This window comes from Eriocheir sinensis, chromosome 52 (assembly GCF_024679095.1).
Source record: "Eriocheir sinensis breed Jianghai 21 chromosome 52, ASM2467909v1, whole genome shotgun sequence".
NCBI classification, from domain to species: domain Eukaryota; kingdom Metazoa; phylum Arthropoda; class Malacostraca; order Decapoda; family Varunidae; genus Eriocheir; species Eriocheir sinensis.
The window spans coordinates 3,019,957-3,047,956 of record NC_066560.1 but is presented as its reverse complement, the minus strand read 5'-3'; the positions used below and the strand labels follow the sequence as shown (position 1 = coordinate 3,047,956).

The window sequence follows — 28,000 nt, the reverse complement described above, 5'->3', positions numbered from 1 at the left end:
TAATGTAATCAAGACTATGGCCTCACAAAATATATTCAGCTACAAAAGACTGGTATAAAATTTGCTTAAGATATTCCTAAAAAGGGGACAAAAAAAGACACAAACATATAATCATGGGAAAATCTGAAGCATATTTCAAATCAAAAATGCTTCAATAGAAATACACAGCACAGACAGGACAGAACAGTAGTATCCTGTGGCTGCATCCACAAACACAGCAGCCACAGCAGCAGCACCTTCTCACACTGCAGACAGTACAATCTAACATGCAGACCAGTTATTTGCACAGCAGTAATAATGCAGAAACAAAGCAATTAAAAAGAAAATAGAAAAAAAAGACTAAAAGGTTTATTTGGGTCTAGCAGCAAATGGTCCACTATTGTGGAGGATGTGGCTGAGGTGGGTAAGGGTAGTTGGAGTAAGGCTGCTGAGGGTATGGTGGGTATCCTGGCTGTGCAGGGGGGTGCTGCTGGGGCTGGAAGTAAGGGTAGTAGCCCTGGGGCATGGGTGTATACACAGGGTAGTTCTGGTACACATACCCCTGGGGTGTTGGCATTCCTGCTGGATTCACAGGGTAAGGCAGACCACCTGGCTGGGGTGCTGGGGGAGCATGGGAGCCACCATACATCTGGGGAGTCCCTGGTGGGGCTGAGCCAGGTGGGGCTGCCATGGCTTGCTGTGCCGGAGGGGCTGCTGCCTGGGGAGCACCCTGGTATGGATTAGGAACAGTGGGTGGGGGAGGACGGGGAGGAGCTGCCTTGGCAGCAGCAGCAGCTGCTTCCTGGTGGTGGGCAGGGGTGTTGGGGGCATTACCCACCTTGAGACTAGCCAGACCCTGTGTTAGGTCCCTCATTAGCTCCTCCTTCTCAGTGCGACGAGCGAAGCAGAAGTCATTGATTTTGCCTTGGAAATTGACCAGCAGCTGTGTGAGATCATTGTAGAACTTGGTGCCCTCTGTGAGATTGCTGCGCAACTCATTGAAGGTGTCATAGGCACCAGCCAATTTCATAAGCACAGCCTCACGCTCGCCGCCAACGCCTGTCGCCGCCTTGCAGAAGTCACCATGAGCCTCTTGAATGTTCTTCACCAAGCCCTCTTGGCGCTCCAGACTCTCTTTCACCTACAAGCATAGGTAAGAATTTTTATTTAGGGAAAATATGAGAGAATTATGATAATTATTGATTTACACAAGAAAAAAAAACATGATACAAAAAATATAAAATACAACAAAACAATTAATAAATTTCACCAAGTGCAACATACCTGTTTCTGCAGTGGGCCAAATAGGCGCCCCAGGCTCTCAGTGGATATGGCAACCTCGTTGATGGTGCCATCCTGGGCCAAGGCACTGAGAAAAACGTCCCTCATGTCTGCATCGGCACTCTTCAGCTCACACTCTATGGCATCCCTCTCAGCCTAGAATGTGGATGGAAGAGTGGAGGATGATGAGATCCAGTGTGTGGTTGCATGTGTGAGTGCCTGCATGTATGTGTGCATGCGTGCGTGCATGTGTGTGTGTGTGTGTGTGTGTGTGTGTGTGTGTGTGTGTGTGTGTGTGTAATTCACCACGGCCTGATCACGTGTTGGACTCATAATCACCAGCAGGTACCCTCTCAACACAAGCAAGCGCTCTTTATCGTCGATCTATGGGTACTGCCAGGACCTCACACATCACACCCCATCCCCCTTGCTCAAGGGGGGACAGTAACCACTCCTAGTCAACGGAAAGAATACGGCCTAAGCGGGCTCGAACCGCCGCCCTGTCAGACTGTGAAGCCTGGCCACGCAGCGCTCTACCAGTTGCGCCACGGAGTGGTGTGTGTATTTACCTAGTTGTATTTACCTAGTTGTAGTTTTACAGGGCCTGGGCTTACGCTCGTGTGGTCCCGTCTCCGTATCTATAATTATCCAACTTTTCCTTGAAACTTTGCACACACTTTGCCGATACTATTTCTTCACTTAATCTGTTCCAAACCTCTATATTTCTTTGTGGGAAGCTATATTTCTTTATGTCTCTTGAGCATCTTCCCTTCCTCAACTTTTTACTATGTCCTCTAGTATTCCTGCTGGAAGGTTCCTCTCTTAGTAGCAATTTCTCGTTATCTATTTCTTCCATTTTACTCAATAGCCTATATATTTGTATTAGGTCTCCTCTTTCTCTTCTTTGTTCCAGTGTTGGCAAATCCATTTCCTTTAGTCTCTCTTCATATGTCAGTCCCTCCAGTTCTGGAACCATTTTTGTTGCCATCCTCTGTATTCTTTCTAGTTTTATTATGTGTTTCTTCATATGTGGAGACCACACTGTTTCTGCGTATTCTAGTTTAGGTCTGATCATAGTAGTTATTAATTTTCTCATCATTTCTTTGTCCATGTAGTGGAATGCTATGCCTATATTTCTCACCATGTTATATGTATCACCAAAGATCCGATTTATGTGACTTCCTGGTTGCATATAATCTTGCATTATTACTCCCAGGTCTCTCTCTTCATTTACTTTCTTTAATATTTCCCCATCTCCCATTTTATATGTCCATTTTGGTCTTTCTTCACTTTTTCCCATTTCCATAACATGACATTTTCTCACGTTGAATTTCATCTCCCATTTCTGACTCCATTTCCAAATCTTGTCTAGGTCCTCTTGTAGCTCCTTGCAGTCTTCACTGTTTCTTATCTGTCTTAGCAGTTTAGCATCATCTGCAAACAGGCTCATGTAGCTGTTTATTCCCTCTGGCATATCATTAATATAGACTAGGAAGAGTACTGGTGCCAAAACCGACCCCTGGGGCACTGTGTGTGTGTGTGTGTGTGTGTGTGTGTGTGTGTGTGTAATTCACCACGGCCTGATCACATGTTGGACTCGTAATCGCCAGCAGGTACCCTCCAGACATGAGCAAGTGCTCTTTATCATAGATCAATGGGTACTGCCAGGACCTCACAAACCACACTTCCCAGCCACACCCCTAATCTCCATACTTCCAATTTTTACTTTCACATCCCCTAGCAAATATTTTTCTTTTATTTCCAAAATTTTTCAAACCCTGCCTTAAATCCTCCCAAATCTCTTCAGCTCAATCTTGCCTTTCTTTTCCCTAGGGCATACCCACACATACTTAACAATACCATACTTACTATACCATTTTATCCTAAAACCACACCATCTATGCCCACCCATTCCCATTCATACTTGTGGTGAGATAACTTTTGTTCAAACATCCCTCTTTCTTTTTCTATCCCTGTCCATATCACTCCTCTCTTTGAGCTTTCTTACAACTAATCTCCAACATCACTTCCACTACCCCACACAACACTTCACAGAAAAAATAACAGCATATGCAGTACAAAGGGCAGATATCTCTTGACATCTTCCTCTGTTCCATTTACATGAACTTACATGCACTTTACTTTGAATTCTATTCAGCTCTTGGTTTGTCTATTACTGTAAAAAAGAGGAAAAAATGGCAGGAGACACAAACTGACCACAACACAGACCACTATAAATCAAAGCTCCAGCAACCCACCTTGAGGGTCTCCACGTCCTCCATGAGCTGCCGAAGCCTCTGGATGGCCGGGTTGCTACCGTTGTTGCTGGCACCAGCTGAAGGGAGTGAGGCAGCCAGGTTCTCTGGGCCGGCTGACAACATATCCATCCCCTCCTTGTGCTTGTCATACTTCTCCCGGATGGTGCTATCAGCCGTCACTGCAGTCTCGATGACATTTCTTTATAAGAGAGAAAAAACAACTTCTACTTTCCTTCATGAGAGAAACTAATCCTATGACTTTCCTTCATCTTGTGAGAAGCCAAATTTTATTATAATCTTTACTTACTATCTTATGGCACATTATTTTCTCCCCACTGTCTTTTCTTTCCTCTCTTCTTTATTCTCTCTCTCTCTCTCTCTCTCTCTCTCTCTCTCTCTCTCTCTCTCTCTCTCTCTCTCTCTCTCTCTCTCTCTCTCTTTTATATATATATATATATATATATATATATATATATATATATATATATATATATATATATATATATATATACATGTATATATACAATGATACCTTGTGATTCGAACTTAACTGGTTCATTTGGGCTGTCCAAATTGAGAATGTTTGAATTAGGAAGCAGTTTATACCATTGATATTAATGTAGAAAAAAATAATCCGTTCCAGGCCCCAAAATCCTCATATTTTTTTAACATTTTCATGGGTTTATGTTGAGCCCTGTGGCAAGATCACTCAAATATTGTCAACCAGATATATATTGTCAACTAAATATTGCCAACACATGTAAATGCATTTTGTGAGGCACCGTGGAGAAAGGATGTATGGTTGGCGAGTTCCCCACTGATCAGCTGATCAGCGCTGTTTCCAACGGGGCCTAGAGTAGTGTTTACAAAGGGCTGGGTGATGTTCACAATGGTACTCGTCTCCTATTATTGACCTGATTGTAAGATAAGTGGGAGGGAAGATGATTTGGGGTGGAATACACCGAAGAGAAGAGGAATTGGATCACAAAGGAAGGAAAAACGGATGGATATGGAGAGTGCTGATGATGACAGTGATGTTGAAAGGTATGCTGGTAGTTTCTCTGGTTTTTTATTATTTCTTTCTTCATTTCCATACTATAACGCTTAAGCTTCCTACCATCACTTGCACTGTCACTTTTCACTTTCTTGGGAGCCATAATGAGGGTTCATTTCAAGAAAATATGCAAAAAATATCAAGAACAACAAAGAGTGGCATTCCAAGCAGGGGAGCGCATGCATGACTGACAAGAGTGGCTTCCAGCGTTGCCAGGTCCACGTTTTTCCCACGCAATTGGGCTATTTTTCAAGCGAGTGTTCAGGAAAAATGGCAATCGCAGGTTGACGGTTTTTGAGGCTGGAGTCCGCGGTATCACATTCACCGACCTGGCTACACTGGTGGCTTCGTCGGCAGCCACTTGTCTGTGTTCGAATTGTGACACACATTCGAATTGGAGGACAAAATTTGTTTGATAAACATGTTCGAATTGAAAGGCGTTCGAATCACGAGGTACCACTGTGTGTGTGTATATATATATATATATATATATATATATATATATATATATATATATATATATATATATATAGACACACACACACACACACACACACACACACACACACACACACACACAGTAATCCCTCGCCATATCGCGGTTCATTTATCGCGGTCTCGCTGTGTTGCGGATTTTTAAATTGTATCGTATCGCGGATTTTTCGCTACATCGCGGGATTTTGCGGTAAAATAAGCATTTTCTAGCCTAAAAAATTAAAATTATATAGATCAACATACAGCGAACACTGCTCTCATTCACGTGGTATGCTCTCCCTACCGCAACGTAACTCATCCCAAAACGTAACTTCTCCTAAATCTGAATTCTTCTGCAGGGTGAGCACCTTTCTCGAACGTTTTGGGTGCTTTAAGCGGGTGTTTTGGTAGAACAGTGTTGCCACTCACGCCATGGCTACTTGTTGCGACGAGCGGGAAATTTAAAAATCCTAAAAAATTCTTCCGTGACAATCCGTATAAAACCGAAACCGTACTATTGGAAACCGTACTATTTGAGGGACGACTGTATATATATCAGGGTTGGCGGTTTAAACCAAATGGTTTAAAACAAATGGTTTAAACCATGATTTAAACCAATAAAAAAAAACTGGTGTAAACCAATTAATAAAACAATTTTTTTTCTTTTGTGTGTATCTTTGTAAGTTTCATCAGTATTGTGGTTTTAACTATATGTAAGATTTTAATTATGTACAGCAGGGTTGGCAGTTTAAACCAGGGGTGTCAAACTCAAAACCCTTGGAGGGCCAATTCATACTCTGAAGTGCCATCATGGGGGCCAACAAGGGTAGAAAATACATTGACAAGATTGAAGTTACCGTGATACCGCAGGCCATTTATGACTATCCCGCGGGCCATGAGTTTGACACCCCTGGTTTAAACCAAAAAAAAACATCTATAAAACCAGTGTTTTTTGTGAATCTTTTTTAGTTTCATCAGGTATATATATATATATATATATATATATATATATATATATATATATATATATATATATATATATATATATATATATATATATATATATATATATATATATATATATATATATATATATATATATATATATATATATATATATATATATATATATATATATATATATATATATATATATATATATATATATATATATATATATATATATATATATATATATATATATATATATATATATATATATATATATATATATATATATATATATATATATATATATATATATATATATATATATATATATATATATATATATATATATATATATATATATATATATATATATATATATATATATATATATATATATATATATATATATATAATTATGTTTTCAGTTACTCTGAGTTACAGCATTTGAATAGAGATTTGAGTTTACCAACTGACGTTTTCATCCTGGTGTTAGTAAAATGACTGTGCATAATAAAAATAATAAAACCACATATAGTTAAAACCACAATACTGATGAAACTAACAAAGATACACACAAAAGAAAACAAAATGGTTTTATTAGTAGGTTTAAACCACTGGGTTTTTTTTATTGGTTTAAACCATTTGTGGCTTAGTGCAGTACAGTATGTTATATGCATTTGCTCAGTAAGTTTCAGAAAACAATAAGTATGAATAAGTATTGTACTACATTTAAATTTACACATAATTTAGCTACCAGTATTTTTCTGTATGCATTGTTGGAAAGGATTTTTTTTAAACAATTTATCTGCTGTTTAGTGAAGTGATAAATATATATATATATATATATATATATATATATATATATATATATATATATATATATATATATATATATATATATATATATATATATATATATATTTGCCACTTCACTAAACAGCAGATAAATTGTTTAAAAAAAAAAAAAAAAAAAACAGGAAAGTGCCCCCCCTCGTCTCTCTCTCTCTCTCTCTCTCTCTCTCTCTCTTACAACTGTTTTTCTAGCATGCAACTGGAAATCAGAAGAGGTCTTTCATGTTTTACTATTCTTTAACATTGCAATTAAAAAGCATGTTAGAGAAGCTGCATTTTGCCTCTTTTACAGATTGTAAGAAGATCAAATGAATATTTTGCTAAATCCATCTCTAAATCTATCTATAATTCCTTTTCAAACTCATATATGTATATACGGATAGAATTACTGGAATAAACATACTGAAAAGCAAAAAATATATATAAAAAATAAAAAAATAAAATAAAAAAATAAAGTGGTTGAAACCAAAAAAAAAACATGGTTTAAACGAAAAAAAACATGGATTAAACCAAAAAACATGGTTTAAACAAAAAAAAAACAGTTTAAACCAAAAAAACATGGTTTAAACCAAAAAAACATGGTTTAAACCAAAAAAACAGTTTAAACCAAAAAAACATGGTTTAAACAAAAAAAACATGGTTTAAACCAAAAAAACATGGTTTAAACCAAAAAAACATGGTTTAAACCAAAAAAACATAGTTTAAACCAAAAAAACATGGTTTAAACAAAAAAAACATGGTTTAAACCAAAAAAACATAGTTTAAACCAAAAAAACATGGTTTAAACAAAAAAACATGGTTTAAACAAAAAAAACATGGTTTAAACCAAAAAAACATAGTTTAAACAAAAAAAACATGGTTTAAACCAAAAAAACATAGTTTAAACAAAAAAAACATGGTTTAAACCAAAAAAACATAGTTTAAACAAAAAAAACATGGTCTGAACCAAAAAACATGGTTTAAACCAAAAAAACATACCCGTAGTTTAAACAAAAAAAAAAACATGGTTTAAACCAAAAAAACATGGTTTAAACCAAAAAAACATGGTTTAAACAAAAAAAACATGGTTTAAACCAAAAAACATGGTTTAAACCAAAAAAACATGGTTTAAACCAAAAAAACATAGTTTAAACAAAAAAAACATGGTTTAAACCAAAAAACATGGTTTAAACCAAAAAAAACATGGTTTAAACCAAAAAAACATAGTTTAAACAAAAAAACATGGTCTGAACCAAAAAACATGGTTTAAACCAAAAAAACATGGTTTAAACCAAAAAAACATGGTTTAAACCAAAAAAAAAACATGGTTTAAACCAAAAAAACATGGTTTAAACCAAAAAAACATGGTTTAAACCAAAAAAAACATGGTTTAAACCAAAAAAACATGGTTTAAACCAAAAAAAACATTGTTTTTGTTTTTTTTAAAAAAAACATTGTTTTTTGCCAACCCTGATATATATATATATATATATATATATATATATATATATATATATATATATATATATATATATATATATATATATATATATATATATATATATATATAAAGACAGTCAAACTTCAGTTTACGAGTGCCTTAGTTTATGAGTGTTTTGATTTACAGGGAAAAAAGTCCCAAAAAAAATGCATTGGTTTACGAGCAGTGACTTGGTATCGAGCATCTTGTTTCTTTTCATTTATTTATTTATTTTTTATTGTCACCACCCTTCGGGTGGGGACACAGGCTATATGGAGGCCATAATGGTGAAGCGCGTACATACCTTCGAGGAGGGACCACAAACCCTTCCCGGGTGATGGCTCATGGAGGGGAGGGGAGGATGCTGATAGACCAACTCGCTCCCGGTTGGGGTACGGGCAACCGCAGTTGCCAGTAGCCCCAACAGTTGAAGGAAATCAGTCAGTGTGACACCGCCTAAAGGCAGCGAGGCTGCTGATCGAGTGAGCGCGATTAATGAAGTCATCAGACCCACAGCGAATCACAAGCATGTTTTCAGAACTGCCACCCAATCTGGTAATTGAGGCTTCGAAACAACCCATTCTCACTTCCCATTTTCCTCCTTTTACCAACGTTAGTATTTTGAGATAACAAGGGAGTAAAGTGGAAAAAAAAAAAAATAGTCAGTTTCTCAACAGGTCAGAACCAATAAGCGCTTTTTCAGTGTTTTCAATACCCCAAGTTTCACGATCCTCGAGTTTAGCACTATACCTTCGGAATGAAGCAAGCGCAAAACTCGGGAGGATACTGAAACTATTTACTTCTGTCTGAATCCATAGAGGTATCACAATATGCTATGAAATGTAGTTTGACAGACCCATGCTATAAAATGGACCATTCAGACCACATAAGCTTTGACCTTGGTTGGAGTTGGGGATGTTCAATTTCATTGTAGGGCAAGTCAATTAACTACATCCAGTACTCAAATTCATATTCTGTCCTGTGATGCCCATTTAATTTTTCACATCATAAGTCAAGAAGCATCTGCAGTAACCTTTTCATAGAGGCATGGCACCCTTACCTGTACTTCTGGGCATTGGTCTGGAAAGTTCCTGTGAGCTTGTCGGAGGGTGTCCGGGTCCAACGCTCCTTGAACTGGGTCCGCAGCTGGTTGTCAGAGTCTCGCTCCTCTGTCAGCTGCCGCTCACACTCCTCCAGCAATTCCCGGTTCCTTGTCAGAAGCTCTGGCAGGTCCTTGATCATCTTGTCCAGGGCCTGAGGAGAAAGAAGAATGTTAGTAGGTTTGTAATGTTTTTTGAACCTCACTGGTAATGATGATGATGACGATGATAATGGAAACATTTGAAAACATTTATTTATGAACATTATTATATGTCAATAGTTTCTTACAATATTTTTTCAAAGTACATAGTCAGTCTTTATATAAGCTGAAGCTTTACAGGTAACTAATATTTTAATAAGAAACTAAACCCCGCCTGGTCAAACTCTTTTGTCTCTGCCTATCAACACCTATCTTTCCTTCCTGCTGGAAGCATGCCTTTGTACAGCCTGTGCCTAAAAAGGGTGACCGTTCCAATCCCTCAAACTACCACCCTATAGCTTTACTTTCCTGTCTATCTAAAGCTTTTGAATCAATCCTTAACCGGAAGATTCAAAAGCACCTTTCCACTTCTAACCTTCTATCTGATCGCCAGTATGGATTCCGCAAGGGGCGTTCTACTGGCGATCTTCTTGCTCTCTTCACTGACTCTTGGTCATCCTCTCTTAGCCGTTTCGGTGAAACTTTCTCCATTGCGCTAGACATATCGAAAGCCTTCGATAGAGTCTGGCACCAGTCTTTGCTTTCTAAACTGCCCTCTTTCGGATTCTATCCCTCTCTCTGTTCCTTTATCTCCAGTTTCCTTTCTGGCCGTTCTATCTCTGCGGTGGTAGACGGTCACTGCCCTTCCCCTAAACCTATCAACAGTGGCGTTCCACAGGGCTCTGTCCTATCACCCACTCTCTTCCTGTTATTCATCAATGATCTTCTTTCCATAACAAACTGTCCTGTCCACTCATACGCCGACGACTCCACTCTGCATTATTCAACTTCTTTCAATAGAAAACCATCACAACAGGAAGTACACGACTCCAGACTGGAGGCTGCAGAACGCTTAACCTCAGACCTTGCTATCATTACCGATTGGGGCAGAAGGAACCTTGTGTCCTTCAATGCCTCAAAAACTCAATTTCTCCACCTATCAACTCAACACAATCTCCCAAACACCTATCCCCTATTCTTCGACAACACTCAGCTGTCACCATCTTCAACACTAAACATCCTCGGTCTATCCTTAACTCAAAATCTCAACTGGAAACTTCGCATCTCCTCTCTCGCTAAATCAGCTTCCTCGAGGTTGGGCGTTCTGTATCATCTCCGCCAGTTCTTCTCCCCCGCGCAGTTGATATCCATATACAGGGGCCTTGTCCGCCCTCGTATGGAGTATGCATCTCACGTGTGGGGGGGCTCCACTCACACAGCTCTTCTGGACAGAGTGGAGTCTAAGGCTCTTCGTCTCATCAGCTCTCCTCCTCCTACTGATAGTCTTCTACCTCTTAAATTCTGCCACGATGTTGCCTCTCTTTCTATCTTCTATCGATATTTCCACGCTGACTGCTCTTCTGATCTTGCTAACTGCATGCCTCCCCCCCTCCCGCGGCCCCGCTGCACACAGCTTTCTACTCATGCTCATCCCTATACTGTCCAAACCTCTTTTGCAAGAGTTAACCGGCATCTTCACTCTTTCATCCCTCACGCTGGTAAACTCTGGAACAATCTTCCTTCATCTGTATTTCCTCCCGCCTACGACTTGAACTCTTTCAAAAGGAGGGTATCAGGACACCTCTCCTCCCGAAATTGACCTTTCTTTCGGCCACCTCTTTTGATTCTTTTTTGGGAGCAGCGAGTAGCGGGCTTTTTTTATTATTGTTTTCTTTATTTTGTGCTCTTGAGCTGTCTCCTTTGTTGTAAAAAAAAAAAAAAAATAAATAAAAAAAATACAAAGCATCATGCTTGGATGGAACCAATTTGATGTACAGAATAAGGTGGGAGCTTGTTTTACTTTGACCTCACAAAGTGTGAGCCATTAGTGTAGGACTGCACTGTGATTCATACAGAGTTGATGAACAGTGGGTCTTGGAAGTGAGCATCTAATTATCTTGAAGGACAGCTGGTAGAGGTGTTGCCTCTGTGCCACAGAAAGTCACACTAAACCAGTTGTTAAGCTACTATGTTATATCCTAAAGATAGAAGTTGTTGAGGAACATTATCAAATAGTAAAAAATAAATACACATATCTACACATACACAAATACATATGAAAACATGACCATATTTATATCTATCTATCTAAATATATACAGGTAGTCCTTGAGCTATAACGTAACTGACTTATGACCACTCACACTTACTACCATCCCAATAATATTAGTATTACTTGGTTAAATAATGAGTCAACATTTCAAATATCCCGTATAGCCACGGTTTTGTTTACACAAGAGTTCCTGAGCTTCCTACCCCTTTTCCCACCACTGGGTGAGCTAGGCCAGCCCACCCACTCTTGCCCCTCAGTTGCCTGTGGAGCTCATATTGTAAGTACAGCAACACCTCGGTTTACAAGTGTTTTAATTTATGAGCAAATAATATCATAAAAAATTGCCTTGTTTAACGAGTGGTGACTTGGTGTGCAAGCATCCTGTTTGTTCAAGTCAAAGAAGCAACCGCAGGTTCCTTTTTTTCACCACAAGACGCCCAGTGCTGAAAACAATGGGAATGGGGTCTCAAGCTGGTGTCACACTGGGCCTTTTTCCTCCAACCGCGTTGGTTGTAGGTGCAACCGGCAACTCCAGCTCACTCTGCGAGAGTTGCCAGGTCTGTCCTTTTAAAGACTGTCTGTTCTTTTTGAGATCTGGTTGTCCTATTTAATTCAAACAAAAAAGGACAGGCTGAATCTGTCTTGTTGTGGGGCCATGCTGTCTGCATGTGTGCGACATGCAGCAGGAGATCGCCACTTTCCTCCGTCAGAAGAATCTTCCCCACGCTGGTCACTTTGACCCGCAATGGCTCGCTGGCCTGGCCCTATATACTCACAGACATCACTGGCAGATCGCCACTTTCCTCCGCCAGAAGAATCTTCCCCATGCCGATCATCTTGACGCGCAATGGCTTACTGGCCTGTGCCTACTCACGGACATCATCGCATCCGAACCTTCTTAATGTGAAGCTGCACAGCAAAGGCATTCTCCTGACAGACATGCACGCACACATTAATGCCTTCGAGGTTGAGGTTTAGACGTGATCAGTTGTCTGATGTTAAGTTTGAGTATTTTCCTTGCCTTGCTGCAACTACTGTTGTGAGCTGCTCTTCTCTGAAATGAAGGCACCTAGTCATGACTTTGCTCCCAACACTTAGACCTCCACCTCAGTGACAGTATTCTGTTGTCCACCTCATCCACTGAGTCAGACATTGAAACACTTCATGGCAAGCAGCACCAGTTGTCTCACTGATCTGTAGGTTTTTCATTTTTTACTTTTTTTACTTTGGTGTTCTCGTTTTTCAGTCCGGCCCGCAGCCTGCTCCTGAAAGTCTCATCTGGCCCTTCCTTCAAAAAGGTTGCCAGTCCCTGCTCTATATTATTTATATTTTTTTATATTTATATTATTATACTATATAATTTATATATTTATCTATCTATATATTTTCTATTTGTTAGTAAAATTACTTTTATTTTGTATAAAATAACATGTAATATGATTTTCATGTTAAAATTTGGGGGGGATATCAGATGCATTAATGGGATTCACATTAATTTAAATGGGGAAATTCATTTTGGTTTACGAGTGTTTTGGTTTGCGAGTAAAATTCCGGAATTAATTAAACCCGTAAACCTAAGTATGACTGCACTCCTCATGCTACAGGAACTAGTCAATACTCTAGCAGTTTATAAGCCTACTAATGACAAGGCCAATAATATTAGTAATACTTGGTTAAGTAATGAGTTGACATTTCAAATAATATGCATGAGTATAGCAGCTGTTTGTTGACATAGTTCCTGCAGTTCCTACCAAGTTTACTGCTGTATCTAGCAAACGTCAGTTGGTTAGCAATGGCGCCCCACAACAACACCCCCTCATAAGATAAAGGAGGATGAGGAATATATACACACCAGAATTACCACCCTTCACTCTTATACCAAAGTAACAAAGGTGACACCATCAGGTTTCTGACAGACACCATAAAACACCCACCTCAATGCCGCCAGCCTGGACCACTGTGGCAGACTTCTCATGGAGGGACTGTGGCACCTTCTCTCCACCAACATCCTCAATGGCTGCTGGGAGGTTGAGGGAAGCCAAAATGGAGTTTAGAAGCTGTGTGCTCTCCCTCAGCTTGCCAATCTCCGAGGTGACAATCTCCTGCTTGCGAGTGTCATATGCCGCCAGGGCCTGCTGCACGCTGACTGGTACCAGGCTTTCAAACAGGTCTGTAAAGCTGGCACTAAACCTCTCTGGCATTGGTGTTGCCTTGGCCACAGCTGCCTTGTCCACGCCTGGCAGGGCTTTGAACTGGAAGGGGGAAGAGAGAGAGAATTTTAATGCAGTTTACCTTGGCAAGTATATATAAGGCAAAATTCAAGACAAAAAATATATAAAGGAGTATTACTATTGCCAATCCAAAGCCTTAAGGGGAAAGTTTGCCGTGGATTAAAATTGCATTTATGGTCATGAATAGTTAATATGTTGTATATATTAGTACCTTTGTTATCATATGAAAATTTCAAGCTGATCAGATGAAATGAAAATTTAAGAAAATTATTTTTCGTTGTTTTTATGAAAAATTTTAATTAATTTTTCTCAGCCATTTTTTTACTGAATTTCTTGTGACATGCACATCTGATAATTCATTGTTATTCTAACAATTTGTCAAGATGTTTTCTTGAAAACTTTTTGTTAATCTGTAAAAATGTTTTTAATATTTTGAAAATTGTTTTGGAAAATTTTCCCACATATCGAAACTACTATGCCGTTTTTCAAAAAAACATCTTGTAGAACTTTGGTACGATATATGATGTTGTATGTCCTAAAGTTTCATGAAAATCGTGCGGAAAATAAAAACAAAAAATAATTTTATGTTCATTTTGTACGTTTTGAGAAAAACGGGATTAAGTTTTGCTAAAGTTCTTCGGCCCAGTGAAGGTACTACATTGTCAATGCCATTTTCATATGAATTTAATGGGATCAGTAATCACATATCAGTGAGTGCATAAAAGGATCAGGCACCTTGTCCCTCCTCATGAAGGTATTAATCACTCAAAGGCGAGGGTGTTCGGGAGCGCCACGCCCCTCGTTGTTGCAAGGTTCGATCAGTGCTCTCCAGGTGCATAGCTATTGGTTGGAATTCCTTTGTCTGTCTTCCTTTTCTTCTTTATTGTCTTCTTCGTTGTAATTCTTTTCTTTCCTCTCATTTCTAATCCTTTTTCTATGTATTCATTTGTTCTAAAAATTTTGTGAGCAGGTTGCACTTTACATATCCATAATTGTGTTCCAAAACTGTTACATGGGTTACAAACTTCACCGTGAAGATTGCTGTATGTTTGATTTTCCAACATTTATTCCATACTCTGGCATGCCAGCTAATGCGCCGCAGGCAGCGTGCGACACCCACACAGTAGCCATTTAAATCTCATTATTGGCATTTAAAATTATGTCTGACTGAAAAAAAAATTACCATTCGAAAGCCAAAGGATAGGGTGTTGCCACATACCATATAACTTAATTTCATATTTTTTAAATTATTTTCATATTTTCACAGATATCCCCTCAAACTAGATGCCATCCTATCACTGAGGGGAAAGCAGTCATATTTCAGTAATATTACCTTGCAAAAAAAAAAAAAAAAAAAAAAAAAAAAAATTCCTGACATAAAACATTAGATGTGAGGGATTACTATATTTGGGATAGGAATAAATCAGTCACAGTCTTACATCTGGCACAGCTTCATGGTAAATAAAGTTGTTGTCCTTCACAGCATCATCGTGCGCACGCTGTGCCCGGCCTGCACTGTCCTCGAAGAAAGTCGGGTCACTAGTGCGGGCCTGGGCGATCTTGAACAGCTCCATAGCATGCTTAAGTCGGGCAATCTCCTCACCTACAATTTTCTTGCTGTTGCACACCTAAAGGGGAAGACATTTTACTATTGAATGAAGTTATACAAAAATATGAAGTAAAGGAAGGTCTTGCTGAAAAAAATGTACGCTAAACAGAATATTCACTGTGAAGATTTTTCCAAGGATAATTCAAGTGATCAAAGAATAAAAAATATACAGTCACCCCTGCTGTTCATGGTCTCCACCATTCATGTTCAATCGTTCGCGGCATTCAGGTCACAGTGACCCCCCCCCCTGCTTACCCCAGTTTCGTGTATATGCGAAAGCATTGACGATAGGGAAGGCAGAGAGAGAGGGAGGGAGGAGGGAGGGGGGGGAGAGGGAGGAGGAGAGGGGGAGGAGAGGAGGGGAGGGAGGAGGGGGAGGAGGAGGAGGGAGAGAGGGGAGGAGGGGAGAGAGGGAGGGAGGGGGGGGGAGGAGGGAGGGGAGGGAGAGGGAGGGGAGGGAGGAGGGAGAGAGAGGAGGAGAGGAGGAGGGAGAGGAGGGGAGGGGAGAGGGAGGGGAGGGGAGGGGAGGGGAGGGAGAGGGAGGGAGGAGGCAGAGGAGGGGAGGAGGGAGGGGGGAGGAGGGAGAGGGGGGAGGGGGCAGAGGGGAAGGGGAGGGAGGGAGAGAGGGAGGGAGGAAGGCAGAGAGAGGGGGAGGAGGGGAGGAGAGGAGGGGGAGGGAGAGGAGGCAGAGGAGGAGGGGAGGGGAGAGGAGGGAAGGGAGGGGAGGAGGAGGGGAGGGAGGGGAGGGAGGGAGAGGGGGGGAGGAGGGAGGAGGAGGAGGAGGGCAGAGAGGGAGGGGGAGGGAGCAGAGGAGGGAGAGGAGAGGGAGGAGGGGGGAGGGGAGGGAGGAAGGAGGAGAGGAGGGAGGGAGTGATGCTATTGGTCGAGATTTTCTCATAGCAATTATATCCTAAAAAAAAAATTGAATTGGCTACTTTTGGATCTTCTGTGCTACTAAATTTTGACCCCAGTGTGTGTTGATTACATATTGTTCTTCAAGGTCTATATATATATATATATATATATATATATATATATATATATATATATATATTTTTATATATATATATATATATATATATATATATATATATATATACACACATCAAAATGCATCTCTAAACATAAATGAACACTCTCCTACATTGTATGTAGCTGTAACTGACAACTAAAACAATTCACAAAATTTATATAATTGTAGTAACTTCTCTATTCTACATGACACTGAAGATAAAAAAAATCAATCCAAGTATGCAAATATTAAAGAGGGTTTGATTGGAGGAATTGATGCAGAGTGAGTTTTTTATTATCAGGGCTGAAAAACAAATCCGTGTTTTAACGTACTGATGGACCAATAAGAGATGTGTATCCTAAAGTACGGAGCATTCACTGATAAAAATCTTTAGTCATTAAAAATACTGTCATGTAGATACTGAAGGTCAGTGGTGTTAGTGAGGGCCAGACACACACTCACTCTGCTCTGGTGGTACAGGGCCAGGGCGTGATAACCAGCCTGTTTCCCCGTCACACGAGGGAGCCACTCCCGATCCCACAGGCCCCTCAGTGTCTCCCTCTGGAGGTGCTTAAAGGCATCACCATAGAGTTCCTCACACTGAGAACACAGCTTGGCCACAATCGCATCTTTCATTCGATCTACGGAGCAAAGGCAGTCAATTAGTAAAGGCAAGGCTTAAGCTACACCATAACGTGTCACCAACATACAGGCTGCCACAGATAAAAAAAAAGGTAAAATTGCACAGTTGCCATGCCTGTACACATAAGCAAGTAAGTATCATTAAACTTATTAATGTAAGGCATGATGAGAAAATCATCTGATCAATGGAAAATCAAATATATGAACACCTTATCAAAAGAAAAAGCTTAAACTCAGCCAATACCAAGGTGCTGACACCTCAAGTAGCATTGACCTTGATAAGCACACCACAAGAACAATCACCACAGTAGACATAGAAAACTGACCGAGACACAGAAGCTTCAGACATACCATTGATGGCCTTGACGGTGATGACCTCCTGTGCCTGCGCCACACACAGGGCAGCAAGGCCGGTGAGTGTGTCGGGCTGCAGGTCTGGCGTGGGCTCCTGCTGCACTGCTGAATGGACGATGCCCTTCAGGTGCTGGAAGATGCCAGCTGCACTCTGGAATGCATGCCACAAAGTTTTAGCAATCATCAATACTAGCAACAACTGTCGCTCTTAAATTCATCCTAAGCTTGGTCTCCACTCACCACTCATACTGCCTGTCAGAATAGGAAGCAGAGAGCTAGAAAAACATAGTTACTGTCACCCAAACCTGCTGCCTGCTCATCCTTCACACTGTATTTCAGAGTAAGTATCTAAATGCAAGAAGAAATAAGGAAAGAAGAAACCCCAATGAAATAAAAAATCTCCCAATATTTACAATACTTATATGTAACACAGGTCAAAATCCAAAGAAATGATTAAATGCTAGATAAATTTAGGATGTGAAAGGAGATATGATATTAAGTCCAAGAGAGAGATAACAAGAAATCTAAGTTCAAGACATTGATGGGCAAGAAATATGTCTAAGAAGGAGACAGGCTTGAAATTCAAGTTCAAGGGCGATAGGCAAAAGGTAACTTTCCAAGGTTCCAAGCCATATAACATGCAAATTACCCTTTATGAATAAGCCTTATAAGCTCCTCATACAAACCTGAAACAATTTGGCACTGAGCTTGAGTGCCTCATCTGTGTTTGAGTTCTGTGCCGCGGCAACCTGGCTCTGCAGTGCGGCAATGTTGTACAGCACACATACTTTCTCGTAGGAAAGGGAGGCCACCGCTGCACAAAGAAGAGTTCAAAAGCATTAGGAGGTATGTCTCAGATATATATATATATATATATATATATATATATATATATATATATATATATATATATATATATATATATATATATATATACACACAGTAAACCCTCACTATAACGGACTACAGTACCCTCTCGAGTTTCGCGCTATTCGAGTTTTGCGGTTAGTCCTAAATTCTTACCATCCCGACTTTCACGCATTATCACCCCGAGTTTCGTGCTGCTTTGACACGTACAGGTTACGTCTACTTACCATCGGCGTCAGGCACGCTACCTTTAAAGGTAGTATCACACTGGAGGTTTTCCTCCAAACATTGTATGTGACAATGAGAACTGGCATGGAGGAACCACAGTCATGCCACACCAACTGTTTTTTCCTTCTTCCATTAAACTGCAGCAAGTCCTGAACTTTAGCCATGTTGATAAAGGGCAAGTGCTTTGTCTACATTGTGGATGTGGATATGGGCAACCGAACTTGGCCGTGTGTGACGCACAACAGGAAAAGTTAGAGTTGCCGGTTGCCCAAGCTGGCGCCAACACGGTGGGAAGAAAAAAGCCCAGTGTGACACCAGCTTACGGATAACCGTGAACTTGCTCCTGGTTCGCCATACGGACATTGCCCGTAGCCCCAACGGTTGGACGAAAACAGTCATTGTAACATCGCCTTAAGGCAGTGAAGCCGCTGATAGGGTGAGCGTTGGCGAAGATGTTATCGGACTCCCAGCGAATCACAAGCGTGTTTTCAGAACTGTCAGCCAATCGTAAGGCAACCGCCTTCAACTGCTGCTTCGAAACAACCCGTTTTCTCTCTCTCTCTCTCTTGCCATAGCCACAATGTTTGGAGGAAAACATCCAGTGTGATACTACCTTTAAAGGTAGCGTGCGTGACGTCGATGGTAAGTAGACGGGACCCGTACGTGTCAAAGCAGCGCGACACTCGGGGTGATAATGCGGTAAAGTCAGGATGGTAAGAATTTACGACTAACTGCGAAACTCAGATAGCGCGAAACTCGAGAGGGTACTGTATACCTCTAAACTCACAATTTAAATGGAAATTTTTCTGATCACTTTAAACACAGTTCATCTTATACATCACCAAATGCAGTATTATTTGTCTCAATCATATTAGTGTGTCCAGAAATGTACCATCAAAAGCAGAATGGATGCACCAAAGGATACTATTTATATATAGCAAATAGTAATGCATTATAGCTACTGCCAAGAACAATATACAGATAACAACTAATAAGCAAGCTGTGCATTACTCTTACTAAAGTTATGATCTGATTTGCCAAATTATAGATGCTAGTATGGATACATAAACATGACTTAATGGCATATCAAAGTATGGAAACAACCTCAATATTATTATTTCAGTACTTTATTTAGAGATCTTCAATCTGTATCACAGAAGCCTAGCCTTGCAAACAGTAATTATGAGTAACAAAATACATGGACACTAATTTATTGAATACTGTTGTGCAAGATAATGAAAATTGCTGAACATATGAAGGAAACATGACTCAGGTGAACAAAGGTGGTGGTTTTCTTGTACTTACTAAGGCTGATGCGGCCACCAAAGATAGACCCTTTGTCAAAGGCATCTTTCCACTTGAAAGGAATCTGTATCTCAGAGGGAGGGATCTTGGACTCCAGTGCAACAATCTGGTCATAGTACCTGAAACCCACACAAACTCACATGTTATTAATGTAATTTCAAGGATTTCACTTATTACATATCATCCACTAGGAAATTTCTAAGTTCCAAAAGCAGTAATAGTCAGTTACAATCTAAAATTAGTCAGCCTTCATGGCTCCCTGCTGTAACAGCAACAAGTTCCATCATCACTACACACGTCACCTGCGTGTTGGCTATTCAGCAACATACAACCCAAATCACTCAATAAACAGGTATAATGTTGTGGAGAAGACAGTACTATTGAAAATCTAACAAAACTAAGTCTAAGCTATTATAGTCCATTTGTTTTGAGTTGACCCCAAGAGTCCCGCCCGCCCTCCTACTGACTCCTCCTAGATATGTGAGATTGGCTGGCTAGGGAAGCGGGAGGTGCAGTGTACTACGTCAAAGTTCGTTTGGTGACAAGCGTGGGGGTAGGTGGACAGCAGCACAGAGGTCAAGGCCACAAACTCTCCTTCGAACCTCGGGATTACCGACCCAACCCAGCCAATCTCCCACACACACGCACACACAAATGAGAGAGAGAGAGAGAGAGAGAGAGAGAGAGAGAGAGAGAGAGAGACAAAGGCCTCACGTGTCCTGACCAAGGAGGTAGGATTGGTGGAGTCGACATCAGCCCAATTAAGTGAATCCGCCCGAGCTGTCATTTTTATGGCCAGGTGTCAGGTGCTGTCAGGTCAGGCTCCCTCTTAATGGGCTCGGCCAGGCTCGCCCGCCTGGTTTTCCGCAAGGCCTACGAGGCCTTGATTTCCGCCACTGTATGGATTGATCGTAATACTCATTTTTAATTCAGATAAAGCTGTCGCTAAGTCCTATTTATAGGTGGAGGTGAGGTTTCCAAGTTGTTATGTCTATCCTTTAAGATTTACAAAAATATCTTAGTAAAATGAAAGGTATTTATGAAATTTATACCGCATCAATAAATGAACGGTAATCAAAAACACCACCATCATAATAGATGAGACAGGATCTGGAGGTAGTGGCCGTGAGTTCTCACCCCGGGCCGGGTATCCCCCATCTTCTGGCCGTAAATTTGACAGTTCGTCGGATTCACCTCAATGAATGGGATTGGCGGGACGTGTCGACTCCACCAATTCTACCTCCATGGTCCTGACCCAAGAGGGGTATGAGGGGGAGGGGGATTTGAGTTCCAATGGTGATGATGGGCAATCCTATCTAACCTATTCTGCTCCTTCTCTCACTCAGGTTTTTTTTAAATGTCCATTCCCTCACCCAATATCTGCTCCATGATTACAGATACCCATTACTTTTCATGTTAGGTGACAGCAAATGTATTCAGGATTCTTGTTTGTTGATGTATTTCACACATTACACAGAATATGAAGAAACTTTAGTAAATTAAGGAAGCCCTGTTGAGTGTCCACTCTCCAACAGGTTTCACCCAAACCAAATTGGCTTAGCTGCCCATCACCATCAACCATTCACCAGCAACAAAGTGGCTATGCTCTTCCTACATCGCCTGTGGGGAGGGGCTTCTGGGTTCAACCCGAGGTGGACAGACTATAGTTAGTGCACTGCATTCAAGAGAAATAAAATGTAACACTGTCACTATTAACCTCAAGCAAGATGGCTACCCATATTTCCATTTTAACCAATATATATATATATATATATATATATATATATATATATATATATATATATATATATATATATATATATATATATGAGTAAATGAATTATTATGAGTAACAAAGAGCAGATAGGCAAGGAGCACACATTCCCAGTGAAAACAATAACACAAGGACATGGAAAGTTATCAGTACATATACATATACAAAAAAGAAAGTAAGTTAGACGCGCCAATCCTACGTATCAAAATTGAACAAATAAAGCTCTTGGTCCCACCTTTTATCAACCCCTGACACTCTACTACATACCCCATTCAATATGAAAGCATGACCACATACAAAGGAAGATATATACAAGACAAGACGAGGCACACGAAAGCCGCGCCCTGCCCCAGCACGTCCCCGCCAGCCCGCCGAGGCAGGGGCAGGGCAGGGCGGGGCGGGGCACGGCAGGTAGCGGGTCGGCCCACCTGTACAGAGTCTCGAGGGATGATTCATGGTTATCTAGAGTCCTGCACACCGCCGAGCTCCTCAGCCGCGCCAAGTCGTTGATGGCGCTCACATAGCTCTCCTGGTCGGCAGTCTGGTAGCGCGAGGTGATCAGGTTCTTGAGAGGCTTCAGGACATCAATGTCAGAAGCCTTTTTGAGAGGAATTCCGAAAGTATCCGCCACCGTTGCCATCCTCGCGAGGCTCTGAAGGATCTGCCACAACCGCCCGTGACGTCACACCTAAACAAATGGAGGAAAGACTCGCTTTTTAAACTGTCGTTGAAAATATACCCCAAGAAAATGGATTGAATTTGATATGGCCGTGGTTAATGCCTCAGTTTATATGGTAGACTGATTCTGTGACTAGCAAAGATAGTACATCGACGATTTAATTACGTATGCCCGCGATACAATTAGCGGCAAACTAGCCTGCGAGCTTACATTACCGCACGTTTATGTCATTTCCGTGAATTACTTCCCATTTTCGTTGGTTACTCACATCACGTCATATGACTCTGACTACAGGGACTCACGCGAGACTTGATAACAGTCAGCCTTTATCACCACCTCGTTACCCACCGTTTGAGACTCGTCACTAAAACTGTGTTGCAAGCTTAATAGCATGTTAATGGAGTAGCTGCTGCGGGAAATGTCAGGTTTGCTTCCTTATCTTATCTACTACATTATAAAATATATAGTAATATAAACTCCCGGAACTCAACCGTCTCTGCATTAAAACCAGAGAGAGAGAGAGAGAGAGAGAGAGAGAGAGAGAGAGAGAGAGAGGTTTCTTTCATCAGTATATACCGGTACAGTGGTTTGCTTACCTTGAATTTAAATTACTTGAAGGTTGGGAAGCAATTAAGGCACCTCCATATAGCATTTCCTTTGTGGTTGCTGCTGTTCTTTTTGTTATTCGTTTCTGAGGGAACATGAAAGTTTTGATTGACTCACAAACCATGAACTCATATATAAACATACGATCGCTACCATACAATCAAGAAGCCGAAAAATGAAAAGTTACATCTCAGAGTTATTCGTCTTAGAAAAAGTTTTGAACACAAGTCCCATATTCATAGAGGATTGATTGATTGATTGGATAACTTATGAAGCGACACCACGTATAGATCTCTCGAGGATTTTAAGTGCATATCTTAATTGCCGTCATATACCTGTGGATCTAATCTTAAGACCCCTATATACACTATCAGTCATGTGGAGGTCGAGAGTAGCTTGTGGGAAGTGGTGGTGGTCGAACAGCGCTACTAATAAACTGACAAGAAAAGCGAGAAAATTATGAAAGGTGTTCAGCAATTAAGGTGAGACGTACAGTATCTCCTAAATTATTCGCGGATTGCTCAGAAGAATTTTAAAGAATCGTTGTAGGATAAAATGGAAATCAAGATAGGCGGTGAATACATTTAACAGTCTTATTATAGATTCGCAGGTGACTTTTATATAGGCTCATATTTTTAAATGTATTGGGCCTTCACTACGACTAATTTCTAAGGACACAAAGAAGATTAAGCTCAGCCTGAAGAAATGCTGCCTGTTCCAAAAGGAGGTCCAATACTTGGGACACATCGTGAGCGAGGCTGGAGTACGCACTGATCCTGAGAAGGTAGCTGCGGTAAGGGGCTGGCCGACACCCACCCACGTGAAGGAGCTGTGGAGCTTCCTCGGGTTGTGCTCATACTACCGCAGGTTTGTGAAAGGCTTCGCTACGATTGCTGCACCACTGCACCTCCTGACGAAGAAGGGGCGCAAGTTCGAGTGGACAGCGGAAACTCAGGTTGCCTTTGAGAAGCTCAAGGAGGCCCTCATCAGCTTGCCCGTACTCACCTGCCCAGACCCCTCTAAGCCTTTTATACTAGATTGTGATGCCAGTGATGAGGGGATTGATGGAGTGCTGTCCCAAGCAAGTGCCGACATGGAGCGGGTTGTGGCCTACTTCACCAAGAAGCTCACCCCAGCCGAGAAAAACTATTGCGTGACCAGGAAAGAACTCCTGGCAGTAGTCAAAAGCCTTGACTTTTTCCATGCTTACCTGTACAGTGCAACTTTCACCATCCGCACGGATCACGCTGCATTGCGGTGGCTAAAGTCACTGAAAAACTCTGAGGGCCAGTTTGCTCGCTGGATAGGTAAACAGAAGCAGCATCACTACACTATTGTGCACCGATCTGGGCTAACACACGGTAACGCGGACAGCTTGAGCCGGCGCCCCTGCCTACCTGAGTGTCAACATTGCCTCCAGCTTGTGCCGCCGCACTACAGTGGAACAGACAGCGGAGGTGCCATGGGAAGACTTGGGAAAACTGCAGCTGGAGGACCGAGACCTACGACCATTTATGAAGTGGCTGAATCAGTCGTCAACGCGACTTGGGTGAGAGGTAGTCTCGAGAGAAAGCCCTACCACCAAGAATTACTGGACTCAGTGGGACACTCTACGTGTGGACAACGGGGTGTTGCAGCGACGCTGGGTTTCTCATGATAGTCTTGACCACTACTGGTCCATGGTGCTACCTCTGAAGTCCCGGGAAGGCGTCTTGAAAGAAATGCACGACAGCATCTCCAGCGGACACCTTGGGGTAAAGAAGACACTGAGTCGCCTGCGCCAAAGGTTTTACTGTGTTGGCATGAGGAAGGACGTAGAAGAATGGCATCACGCGTGTGAGGTGTGCTGTGCAAAGAAGGGCCCCAAGAAGCGTCACCGTGCCCCATTGCAGCTATACCAGGTTGGAGTCCCAATGGAACGGGTGGCGGTGGATATAGCAGGACCCATGCCTCTGACGACGAACGGAAATAGGTACATCTGCGTCACAATGGTTTACTTCACCAAGTGGCCGGAAGCCTACGCCATCCCTGACCAGGAAGCCACTACCATCGCTAAGGTATTGGTGGAGGAGTTCTTCTGTCGCTTCGGTGTGCCTAACGAGCTCCATTCCGACCAGGGAAGGAATTTTGAGTCAACAGTCCTTGATGAGTGCTGCAAGCTCCTGGGTATCAAGAAGACATGGACCACCCCTCTGCACCCACAGTCAGATGGAATGGTGGAGAGGTTTAGTTGGACGTTGGGCCGGGAGTTAGCCAAGCAGTGCAACAATGACCAGTCTTCATGGAATCAGAAGTTGCCTGCGCTCCTCATGGCCTATAGGTCTGCCGCCCACGAGACTACGGGGTATTTGCCGGCAAAGCTGATGTCTGGACGTGAGCTGCGATTGCCGGTAGACCTACTGACAGGAATACCTCCTGGGGAAGGCCTCCCAAGGGACGCCTCCAGTTTTGCCCGTCAACTAGAGGAACGGCTGGAAGAAGTGCACCACCAAGTCCGTGGTGCCTTGAAGTTCTCCGGGGAGGCCATGAAGCGCGGTTACAATGTGAGGGCAAACCACGTTGACTTCATGGAAGGAGACCAAGTCTGGCCTTACAACCCGCAGAGAAAGAAAGGCAAGTCTCCGAAATTACAGAGCCCCTGGGAAGGCCCTAATACTGTGTTAGAACGCCTCTCCGACGTGACTTACCGAATCCGGATAACGGAAAGGACCAATCCGGAAACTGTCCACATCAACCGGCTATGGAGGTACCACGGTCCGGAAAACTCCACCTGGAACAACTGCAGACACCCAGCAGCCGACGAAAACGCAGGGGACGTCCAGGACCGAGAAGAGTTCGACGACTACATAGATCTTCTGGACCTTTCAGCCGAGGGAGATAACCTCCCGGCTTCGGCAGATGTTCCTGGGACATATCCCAAGAAGCAGACGACGACGAGGCGCATCAGGAGACAGACGCGCAGGAGGCAGAGGACAGAAAACAGAGACAACACAGGCGTCCACGGCGATACGACGATTAGCCTGTTATGTTTTTGATTAATTTTCAAATGTATGTATATGGTTAAGTGTGTGATCGGGACGATCACACATTCTTGTATGATTGAACATACTGTAACGTTCTAGACTGTACTGTTCGGTATATACGTATGAGAAGAGGGCGAGAGGAGTCAGTCACAGTCATAGTCAGCTAGTAGTCAGTGAAGAGTCAGAGTGAATTGTACTAAGGAGGAATATTAAACTAAGGGGGTTGTGCAAGGTGTTTTACATAATCTCCCTCCCAGGCTCCAACTGAGTCTCCTGACGGTGACACGGAACCCAAGTAACACGTCCAGCATAACAATATGTTTCAAAACACTCACTGATTTTACGAAAGTGGACAAATTCAAATTGTTTATTTTTTTATAACAAAAGAGCCTGCTCAAGGGCAACAAAAATTATATATATATATATATATATATATATATATATATATATATATATATATATATATATATATATATATATATATATATATATAAGTCCGCTACTCGCCGCTCCCACAACAGCAAATAGATAAGAGTAGCCAAAAGAGAGGTCAATTTCGGATGGAGAGGTGTCTCAATACACTGTTCTTGAAAGAGGACAAGTCATAGGCGGGAGGAAATACAAACGAAGGAAGGCAGTTCTAGAGTTTACCAGTGTAAGGGATGAAAGAGTGAAGATGCTGGTTAACTCCTGCATACGGGGTTTGGACAGTATAGGGATAAGCAAGAGTGGACAGTCGAGTGCAGCGGGGCCACGGGAGGGGGGGAGGCATGCAGTTAGCAAGTTCAGAAGAGCAGTCAGCATGAAAATATCGATAGAAGATAGAAAGAGAGGCAACATGGCGGCGGAATTTAAGAGGTAAAAGACTATCAGTAAGAGGAGGAGAGCTGATAAGACGAAGAGCCTTAGACTCCACTCCAGGAGAGCTGTGTGAGTGGAGCCCCCACATATGAGATGCATACTCCATACGAGGGAGGACAATGCCCCTATAAATGGAAAGCATCTGTGCGGGGGAGAAGAACTGGAGGAAACGATACAGAACACCCAACCTCGAGGAAGCTGATTTAGTGAGAGATGTGAAGTTTTCAGTTGAGATTTTGAGCTAAGGATAGACCAAGGACAGTTAATGTTGAAGAAGGTGACAGCTGAGTGTTATCGAAGAATAGGGGATAGGTGTTTGGAAGATTGTGTCGAGTTGATAGGTGGAGAAATTGGGTTTTTTAGGCATTGAAGGACACAAGGTTCCGTTTACCCCAATCGGAAATGATTGCAAGGTCTGAGGTTAAGCGTTCTGCAGCCACCAGTCTGGAGTCATGTAATTCCTGTTGAGAGGGTCTTCTATTGAAAGAAGCTGAATAATGCAGAGTGGAGTCGTCAGCGTATGAGTGGATAGGACAGTTTGTTATGGAGAAAAGATCACTGATAAATAACAGGAAGAGAGTGGGTGATAGGATAGAGCCCTGTGGAACACCAATGTTAATAGGTTTAGGGGAAGAACAGTAACCGTCTACCACCGCAGAGATAGAACGGCCGGAAAGGAAACTGGAGATAAAGGAACAGAGAGAGGGATAGAATCCCAAGGAGAGCAGTTTAGAAAGCAAAGACTTGTGCCAGACTCTATCGAAAGATTTCGATATGTCTAGCGCAACTGAGAAAGTTTCACCGAAACAGCTAAGAGACGATGACCAAGAGTCAGTTAAGTTGGAGATGTTTTCGGCTAAATGCCAGAAATCTCGGGAAGAATTAGAAAAAGCAAGGTATTGACATTTTCTATTAATGAAAGATGTTTTGGCAAGTCGAAGAATAGATTTGGCACGATTCCGGGCAGTGGCGGATCCAGGGGGGGCACCTGGTCACGTGCCCCCCCAAAAATAAAATATTATATTTTTTTTAATAATGGAATTTATAATAATAATAATAATAATAATAATAATAATAATAATAATAATAATAATAATAATAATAATAATAATAATAATAATAATAATAATAATTATTATAATTATTAT

The 28,000-nt window shown here is 41.6% G+C and overlaps 1 protein-coding gene across 2 annotated transcripts; it reads right to left on the bottom strand.

Moving 5' to 3' along the window:
- Positions 1–22,380, bottom strand: LOC126982902 (programmed cell death 6-interacting protein-like). Of its 2 annotated transcripts, none has more exons than XM_050835183.1 (11): positions 22,112–22,380; positions 19,910–20,028; positions 18,196–18,323; positions 17,507–17,660; positions 16,976–17,154; positions 15,332–15,520; positions 13,596–13,913; positions 9,369–9,562; positions 3,519–3,717; positions 1,264–1,416; positions 1–1,120 (listed from the first exon to the last, which is right to left on the bottom strand). In XM_050835183.1, exons 1-11 carry the CDS (start codon positions 22,321–22,323, stop codon positions 377–379), a joined length of 2,589 nt encoding a protein of 862 aa, XP_050691140.1. In that variant the 5' UTR covers positions 22,324–22,380; the 3' UTR covers positions 1–376. The 2 variants fall into 2 exon arrangements, with proteins under 2 accessions (XP_050691140.1, XP_050691141.1); XM_050835184.1 differs by lacking the exon at positions 22,112–22,380 and adding an exon at positions 21,951–21,970.
- Positions 22,381–28,000: the final 5,620 nt, after the last annotated feature.

What these genes read in the sequence shown, in the direction of transcription:
- LOC126982902 (XM_050835183.1), bottom strand. Translation starts at nt 22,323, where the DNA reads ATGGCAACGGTGGCGGATACTTTCGGAATTCCTCTCAAAAAGGCTTCT. An exon ending in AGGACGTGGAGACCCTCAAG is followed by an intron (nt 1,417 to 3,518) that starts GTGGGTTGCTGG and finishes TCCACATTCTAG; the next exon opens with GCTGAGAGGGATGCCATAGA. An exon ending in TTGGCCCACTGCAGAAACAG is followed by an intron (nt 1,121 to 1,263) that starts GTATGTTGCACT and finishes CTATGCTTGTAG; the next exon opens with GTGAAAGAGAGTCTGGAGCG.